The sequence below is a fragment of the Nicotiana tomentosiformis genome, chromosome 5, assembly GCF_000390325.3.
Source record: "Nicotiana tomentosiformis chromosome 5, ASM39032v3, whole genome shotgun sequence".
Classification (NCBI taxonomy): Eukaryota; Viridiplantae; Streptophyta; class Magnoliopsida; order Solanales; family Solanaceae; genus Nicotiana; species Nicotiana tomentosiformis.
In genome coordinates this window covers 50770410-50779578 of record NC_090816.1, presented here as the reverse complement: position 1 = coordinate 50779578, position 9169 = coordinate 50770410, and the positions used below count along the sequence as shown (strand labels likewise).

General features: G+C 39.8%; 2 protein-coding genes and 1 non-coding gene across 3 annotated transcripts; 2 read left to right on the top strand and 1 right to left on the bottom strand.

The window, feature by feature from the left end:
• Positions 1-2898: 2898 nt before the first annotated feature.
• On the top strand, positions 2899-3687 carry LOC138892339 (uncharacterized). Its single transcript, XM_070176046.1, has one exon. The coding sequence runs from the start codon at positions 2899-2901 to the stop codon at positions 3685-3687; it is 789 nt and encodes a 262-aa protein (XP_070032147.1).
• Positions 3688-6823: 3136 nt separating this feature from the next.
• On the bottom strand, positions 6824-6930 carry LOC117278540 (small nucleolar RNA R71). Its single transcript, XR_004508907.1, has one exon. It is a non-coding gene; the product is annotated as a small nucleolar RNA R71 (small nucleolar RNA).
• Positions 6931-7985: 1055 nt separating this feature from the next.
• Positions 7986-8522, top strand: LOC138892338 (uncharacterized). The gene has a single exon (XM_070176045.1). It carries the CDS (start codon positions 7986-7988, stop codon positions 8520-8522), a length of 537 nt encoding a protein of 178 aa, XP_070032146.1.
• Positions 8523-9169: the final 647 nt, after the last annotated feature.

The window sequence follows — 9169 nt, the reverse complement described above, 5'->3', positions numbered from 1 at the left end:
TTCTCACATGCTTTAATTGAAGTTTTTAATACATGTTCTAGTTTCCATTGTGGAGGTCACTCTTATATGCATTTGTTAGTAGTTCTTCTCACATGCTATTCTTTCCATTGTTGAGTTATTCTCATGCATTTAGTCGTAGTTTCTATTTCATGCTATCTCTTCCATTGTTAAGTGTATGTTATGCAATAGATTTTTAAGTTGCCATTTTATGGAAATACCTTCATCGTTGAGTTACTGAAGTTACAGTTGTTGAAACCTATTAACACGGTTGTGGTTGAAATTGTGGGTTATAGGGATACCTTTCCTTGTTGAGTTATTTCTCGTTCATGTTTTTGTTATAGAGATTCTTTAGAACATTGTGGTTAAGTCGTGGGCTATGTGTTGTGGTAACACTGGTATTATTGATTTTGGTAATATTGTGGCATATGGGCACATGTGGTGCAAGTTGATTAACGTGTTGTGATATTGATACGCATGCGGCGGTATAAGGATAGGGGTTGATGTGCATCCGACGAGATAATGTGGGATTTATACACGTGTTGATGGTAAGGGAGTTACTTGAAGCCACGAGGTGAGATAAGTGATCTAAAGTGTGTGTAGTTATTTTGTGAAAATCTTTTTAAAATATAAATGCAAGGCTCACGCGGTGATATAAGGAAGATTGTGAATATGACTTGTGAAATGTGAATATGAGGTGTGGTATCTCGGTTATGATTCTTGTTGTACATTCTATGTGAAAAAGACTTGTTGATTTGAACGGTTATTATCTTTCCTTCATTCGTTTTACTTGTATTTTAACTGTATTTGATCACTTGTTGCTCTTATCATATGTTCATACTTTGTTGTCTTTCATTGCCTAAATTTCGTTGTTAGTGTTATATCAGCATTATGTTTGTTGTCATTTATTTCATTACTTTCTATTATTAGATTACATTAATATTCTATTCAGGTTTTCTATGTCTAGTAGGTGTCTTTACCTGGCCTCGTCACTACTATACTGAGGTTAGTATTGATACTTACTGGGTACTGTTGTGGTGTACGCTTGCTACGCTTTTGAACATTTTTGTGCAGATCTAGGTACTTTTGCTCGTGCTGGATGCCGGTGATTTGACCTAGGTTTTCCTAAGATTTCAAGGTATACTTTTTTGACGCTCGCAGGCCTCGTAGTCACCTTCTGTTATTGCCTTTGTTATTGTTTATCTTCTTAATATATTTTAGTAGAGCTTATGACTCTGTTCCATCGGTTTTGGGATTTGTATGACTATTGTTCCATTTTTGCTTTATGGTGTTATTTATTAGTTTAATTTAACATCTTAGTCATTATTTCTATTAAATTCTCATTGTGTGTTAAGCTTACCTAGTCTTAGAGACTAGGTGCCATCACGACATCCTATGGTGGAAATTTGGGGGCGTGACAAGTTGGTATCAAAGCTCTAGGTTCAAAGGTGCTACGAGTCATAAGCAGGTTTAGTAGAGTCTTGCGAAACGGTATGAAGACGTCTATACTTATCTTCGAGAGGCTACATAACTATTGGGAAAATTCCATTTCTTTAATTCATTATCGTGCGAATATGTTGATTTGAAATTTTGAGCCTTTGTCTTTCTATTCTCTCACAGGTGGTGAGTACACGTACTACTGAATTAGATGATTAGACACCCGCACACCCTGCTCGAGCAAAGACTGAGGAGCCACCAATAGCTCCGGTTGGGGGACAGGAACCCGAGGCGCCTATTGTTACCCTTGGACTCCAGGAGACTTTACAACATTTTCTGAGTATGTTTGACACTTTAGCTCAGGCGGGATTGATCTCGGTTGCACCAATAGTATCTCGTGTTGGGGGAGGAGCTCAGACTCCCATAGCTCATACCGTAGAGCTGCGAGTTCAGGTTGATAGAGTTCCGGGATTTATTCCAGCACAACCCGTTATTCCGGTTCAGCCTGAGGTCAGGCCAGAGACATCCGAGGAGGAGCAGAGGAGACTTGAGAGGTTCAAGAAGTATGACCCTCCTACTTATAGTGGCGCAGTTACTGAAGTTGCACAGGGTTTTCTAGAAAAGTGCCACCGTATTCTCCACACCATGGTTATTGTGGAGGTGAACGGAGTTGTATTTACTACATTTTAGCTGTCTGGAGAAGCATATAGGTGGTAGGAGGCTTACGAGGAGGGTAGTCCAATAGATGCAGTTCTACTCACTTGGGTTCAATTTTCATATATGTTTTTGAGGGAGTTTGTTCCCCAGACCCTTCGAGATGCATGGCGCATAGAGTTTGAGCAGTTGCATCGGGGATTATGACAGTGTCAGAGTATGCCATAAGATTCAACAAGAGGGCTATGATAATGAGTTGTCTTAACATGTACATGTCTTGGTTTCTACAGTCAGAGAGTGAGTCCGCAGATTTATCAAGGGGCTCAGTTATGGTCTTAGATTCAACATGACTCAAGAGTTGGAGGTGGATACTCTATTTCAGTAGGTTGTAGGGATCGCTTGGAGGATGGAGAGTATACAGGGCTAGGAGAGGAATAATAGGGAAGCCAAGAGGCCTCGAGATTCTGAGAATATAGTGGTGCTCGCGCTCCAGTTTAAGCTCGTCATGGCGGAGGTTATGTGAGTCGACTAGTTCATTCAGCACTTCTAGCCACTCGCAATGCTCCGGGTATTCCGAGGTCTCAGGTCACCCATTATGCACAACAACTTTCCAGTGCACCTCCTACATTGGGTGCCTTCAGCAGTCAGTCTAGCCGACCAGGTAAGGTTCGAGTTTAGCAGCTACATCTGCCGAGAGGTTGTTTTGAGTATGGAGATACCAGGCATATGGTAAGGGACTGTCCCAAACTTAGGAGGGGTGCACCACCACAGACTAAACAGGCTCCACAGATTCCACAAGATTCATAGACTATGGTTGCTTCTCAAGTTGTTGCTCCACCTGCACCACCGACTAGGGGTGGAGGTCAGGCGGGTAGGGGTCATCATAGAAGGGGAGGCCATGCGCGTTTCTATGCTTTTTCTGGTAGGACAGAGGCAATCACATCAGATGCTATCATAACAATTATTGTTTCGGTCTATCATAGGGATGAATTAGTCTTATTTGTTCTAGGTTCCACTTATTTGTATGTGTCATCTTCCTTTCCTCCATATTTGGATATATTTCATGATTCTTTGAGTGCTCTTGTATATGTGTCCATGCTTGTGGGAGATTCTATTATTGTAGACCATGTTTATCGGTTGTATCTAGTCACTATCGGTGGTTATGAGACCAGAGTTGATCTTCTGCTACTCAGTATGGTGGACTTTGATGTGATATTGGGAATGGATTGGTTATCACCCTATCACACTATTCTGGATTGTCACGCCAAGACTGTGACATTAGCTATGCTAGTGTTACCGCATTTAGAGTGGATGGGTACATTGGATTATATTCCTAGCAGGGTTATGTCTTTTCTGAAGGCACAACTGATGGTTGAGAAGGGGTGCGAGGCATATCTTTCCTTCATGAGGTATGTCAGTGCTGATACTCCTACCATTGAGTCAGTTCCGGTAGTGAGAGATTTCCCAGATGTGTTTCCAGTAGACCTATTGGGCATGCCGCCTAATAGGGATATCGATTTTGGCATTGACCCGGTTCCAGTCACTCAGTCCATTTCTATTCCACCATATCGTATGGCACTAGTGGAATTGAAGGAATAAAAGGAACAGCTTTAGGAGTTACTTGATAATGGTTTCATCTGGCCAAGTGTCTCGTCTTGGGGTGCTCCGGTTCTATTTGTTAAGAAGAAAGACAACACTATGAGGATGTGTATTAGTTACAGCCAGCTGAACAAAGTTACAGTCAAGAACAAGTACCCACTGTTGCATATTGATGATCTATTCGACCAGCTTTAGGGTGCTCGGGTTTTCTCAAAGATTAGTTTGAGGTTAGGGTACCATTAGTTGAAGATTCAGGATTCAGATATTTTGAATACTCCTTTCAAGACTCGGTATGGTCACTATGAGTTTTTGTGATGTCATTTGTTCTGACCAACGCCCCAGCAGTATTTATGCACTTGATGATAGTGTATTCCAGCTATATCTTGATTATTTTATCATCGTGATCATTGACCACATATTGGTGTATTCTCGCAACCGGGAGGATCATGAATAGCAGTTGAGGATCGTGCTCCATACCTTAAGGGAGAAGAAGTTATATGCAAAATTCTCCAAGTGTGAGTTCTGGCTTAATTCAGTGGCATTTTTGGTCATGTGATGTCTAGTGAGGGGATTAAGGTGGATCCGAAAAAGGTGGAGGTAGTTCAAAGTTGGCCCAGACCGTCTACTGCTACTAAGATCCGTAGTTTTCTAGGCTTGGACGGGTATTATCGTCGTCTTGTGGAGGGGTTTTCATCCATCATAGATAATTTGACCAGATTGACTTAGAAGGGTGCTTCATTGAGGTGGTCCGACGAGTGTGAGAAAAGCTTTCAGAAGCTCAAGACTACCTTGACCACAACTCCAGTCCTGGTTTTACCTTGAGCATCAGGTTTATATACAGTTTATTGTGATGCTTCGTGGATTGTAATTGGGTGTGTATTGATGCAATAGGGTAGAGTGATTGCTTATGCTTCGTATCAGTTGAATCCCCATGAGAAGAACTACCCCATTCAAGATTTAGAGTTGGAATCCATTGTCCGCACACTGATGATTTGTGATGGTAGGCTATGATCTCGTGTTTTAGTCGCTTATTACACTCTAATTGACTGCACTTTAATTGTGTTTGAGCTTTAATTGGTAGTATTTTGTACTTGTTGTGTGTTTTATGCTTCATAGGAGTGATTCCGAGTTATGTAGATGTTGTGGAACAAATTCAAGATATTTAGAGCTTTGAAGTCTGAGTAAAAGCCCAAAGAATTAAGCCGGAATCGTGTTCGGGGGTCGACGATCACTTCTGGACGTCAAAAATCAAGGAAGAGGCAACAGCTGAAGAAATGCACTAATGCGACGCACAGGGCGATGCAGTAATGTAATTTTCTATCAGGAATTGACAAAGTTCAGAGGCTGGGTTTCTACGCACAGTGCGACGCATGAAAAGCAATAAGTTTGCAAATTTTCATATTTCGGCTAGGAAAGGTGGACTTCGTCTAGGCCCGACCCTACTTGGTATAAATATATGAAAAATGTTATTTTTTGTACTTCTGACATACTTTAGACCTAAGGAAACTAATGAAGAGTTGGAGGAGAAAAAGCACAAAGATTTCATCATTTCTTCCCCACTCAAGGCCCGAGTTTGATTTGAATTTATGTTTTCCTATACTTTTATTATATTTATGATTAATTATTCCATATCTATGGAGTAGTTCTCTTTAGGATTTGATGCATTTGGTGTATTGATGATTGTTTGTGGATTATAACTCTAGTTTTATGTATTAAAGCATTTTTGGATGATTTAACTATTGCATCTATATTCACTTGTTCATGTAATTGAGAGAGGCATAACTTGTGATAACTTTGTATTATATTGTTCATTGAGTTCATTAATTCTTCTTAGTAAACGAAAGTGGCTAGTTGAATTATTAATTAAAGCTAGTTAGGAGAATAATCGAAAGAGGTTTTCCTAAAGACCAATCCACTACGCATTCTTGCATATCTTCACGTGCTTAAATTTGTTCATCTTGTGAAGTTAAGACTTAATCGAGAGAGGAGTTTTTCTAAACGTTTGAACTAATAATTGAGTGAATTCAAGAGACTCACTTAAACATTAGAAGTGAATAATCTAGAGTTAGATCCCAATAATTATCTTGCACCTATCCCATCAAAACCCTATCTTCTCCCATTGATAACCTTCTTTGCTTTTTCCTTGTTGTGATTGTCATTAGTCAATAGCTTTAGACTCTTAGTTAATTTTAGTTATTAATAATATAAATCTCAATTATTGATTCTCCTGGATAGAAATCAAGCTAGAAACTATGAAAATATTGTTTTAACTCCAATCCCTGTGGATACGATATTATAATATACAAGCTTTGACTAGCGAGCATATATTAAAGTGGTGTTTTGCACTCGTCAAATTTTGGCACCATTGTCGGGGATTGGCAATCCCTTTTTACCTTTGGTGTTCGTTGAGTGTGCGATGGTTAGAGGTGTAGATTGGTGCATTGCTCGAGCTTCTGCGAAAGAAGTGTTACCATACGAGCCTGAGATAAAAAAAACAATTACGACTGCTGAGGATGGAAAGAAATATCACTGAGAAGTTAGAAAAGGTTGGGCAATCCTCAACCAAAGAACTTATGGTTGGAAATGGTGAGGATAATGTAGATTTGGCTGTGAGAGAAGCAGCCCAACGATGAGAACAAGCTGCATGGGATGCTGAAGAAGCAGCTATTAGAGATGCACAAATCATCTATGAAGAAGAGAGGGTCGTAGAATTGCTCAAAATCAACCCTTGGGTGCAGACCAGTTCGGAAATATAGCTCCCATACTTGGGAGACCACTTGGCGATTATTCTAGACCGGTCTACAATCAAGGTTTATCAAGTGTTAGACCACCTCCAATTGCAGCAAACGAATTCGATTTAAAGCAAGGGTTGCTTCAAACTCTTCAAAATTGTTGTGTCTTTAGAGGGAATCCAAATGAAGATCCAAACACACATCTAATGGACTTCGAAGAGATTATGAATACCTTTCTATACAATGGTGTGTCACAATATGCGGTGTATTTAAGGACATTCCCCTTTTCTCTTAAAGATGATTCAAAACCGTGGCTTCGAAGCATACCCACAGGTTCGATTAGAACATGGGAGGAGATGACCAGAAAATTCCTTGATAAATATTTCTCCTCAGGAAAAAAGGGCAAGTTTAGAAGAGAAATCCATAACTTCTGCCAGAAAGATACTGAAACACTTTCTGAAGCATGGGAGAGGTTTAAAGAGATTGTTCGAAAGTGTCAACATAGAAAAATTGAACTCTGGATGCAACTCCAAAACTTTTGGGATGGATTGACATCGGCCTCACGTAGAACATTGAGCAATGCAGCTGGAGGCCCGTTGATGAAGAAGACTACAGAGGAGATAGTTACAATTCTTGATGAGTTATTTGAAGATGCAAATTAATGGCCCTCTGAGAGTGGACAAAGAAGAAGATCAACTGGTGTTCACAGGTTGATGCTAACACATATGTGTAGGTACAGCTTGATGTTATGGCTAAAGAAATAAGGAAGCTAACTTTGGCTACAATATAGAGTGAGCCTCACGCAGCTTGTGATATATGTGAAAGAGGACACCCTACTCATGAGTGTCAAGCTTCAACTGAGGAAGTAAATGCTATGGGAAACTACAATTTTAATGCAATGAGTCAGAGGCACCCCGATATTTCATGGAGTTTACCTAGGGATACCGCGAATGCATGGTAACAAATAACCCTAGACCGCAAGGACAAGGAGTTCCAGCATTCCAAAATCAACTGAGGCCGCAATTTCAGCCTCAGCAACCCATTCAGTCTGGCATAGAAGATCTCATGAAGGCCTTCATTCTAAAAATTTATGAGAGGCTTGAAACTCATAGCACAGCTATACGGGAACATGGAGCATCTATCAAAGAAATAGGTACTGGTTTTCGAAACATGGAAAGACAGGTTGGGCAGCTAGCCACTCTATTGTTTGAGAGGATTCCAGGAACTCTCCCCACTGATACTGAGAGAAATCCCAAAGAAACAGTGAATGTTGTGACCTTGAGAAGTGGGCAATTGTTGAAGGATCCCACCCCAATCCAAAAAGATATGATAATTGCAAAAGAAAGTAAGGAGCAGCTGAAAAGTGATGATGAGAAGAAGAAGAAGAAGAAGAAGAAGGAAGAAGAAAAATCGAGAAGACAGAAACCTGAAGAGAGCAAGCATATGTCTGCTTTACCTTTTCCCCAAAAGCTATATAGAGAAAAGCTGGACAAGAAATTTGAGAGATTTCTAGATGTGCTAAAATAGGTTCATGTAAACTTACCATTCACATAAGTGCTATCACAAATGCATGCCTATGCCAAATTCTTGAGGGAGATCCTGACAAAGAAGAGGAAAATAGATGAGACCTTGATGGTGAAGCTCACAAAGTATTGCAGCGCGATATTGCAAAATAAGCTCCCACAAAAGTGTGGAGATCCAAGGAGTTTTAATATACCTTTCTCTTTAGGCTCTATTAATTTTGATAAGTCTTTATATGATTCTGGTGCCTCAATTAATTTAATGCCTCTATCTATTTACAGGAAACTAGAGAAAGAAATTGGAGAGATAAGGTCTGCACCAATATCTTTGCAGTTGGCAGACCAAACTACTTTAATACCCGAGGGGATAGTGGAAGATGTGTTAGTTCGGGTGAATAAGTTTGTATTTCCTGTAGACTTTATAGTGGTGAATATGAAGGAAAACAAGGAGGTTCCCCTCATCCTAGGAAGACCATTCTTAGCGACGGGTATATCTATATTAGATATACACGAGAGGAAACTCGTGCTTAGAGTGGGTGAGGAGACTGTGACTTTTGAGATGAATGTAGAAAGGGGGCACTGAGTGAAGGAAGATAAGTGTGGGGTGTATCCCAAAAAGGCTAAGAAAAAGTTATCTTCATGGATGTGCGCATTATTCCGAAGCCAGGGAATGGAGCCCGACTTCGACTCACACCCCGACTAGATATTCAGAGAAGTTTTCTTTACCTTATACTTTTTAATTGTATGTCATGGGGACATGCCACAACTTAAAGTGTAGGGTGGGGGTATGTTGTATGTATGTATGTATATTAGTTTTAGTATTTTTTTTGTTTTGTTAGTTTTGGTAAAGATAAAAAAAATTTTAAAAAATCATAAAAATTTAAAAAATTTCGATTTTTCTAACGATGGATATTATTCGACAGGTTTCTTGAAGGATCAAATTCGAAAGAAAAGGACAAAAAGATTTTCTGGTTTTAGGTAGTGCATTAACTCCCCCTTAGTTTTTTTTGTACCGCGGTTCTTTTCTAAGAGTTCTTTTTAGGCAAAATGACCTCCGGGCCACCTACACTTGTACCCCTTTGTCAACCCGGTAAATGAACTTACAAGTTTCTCATTTAAACACTTGTACTTGACGAAATGAGTACCAATAAATACCTTTGATCAATGACCAAGTCTATGTGGCAACAATATGTGTGACGTGGCAATAGTGTGTGCATATCACGCAAATCA

What these genes read in the sequence shown, in the direction of transcription:
- LOC138892339 (XM_070176046.1), top strand. Translation starts at nt 2,899, where the DNA reads ATGGTTGCTTCTCAAGTTGTTGCTCCACCTGCACCACCGACTAGGGGT.
- LOC138892338 (XM_070176045.1), top strand. Translation starts at nt 7,986, where the DNA reads ATGCATGCCTATGCCAAATTCTTGAGGGAGATCCTGACAAAGAAGAGG.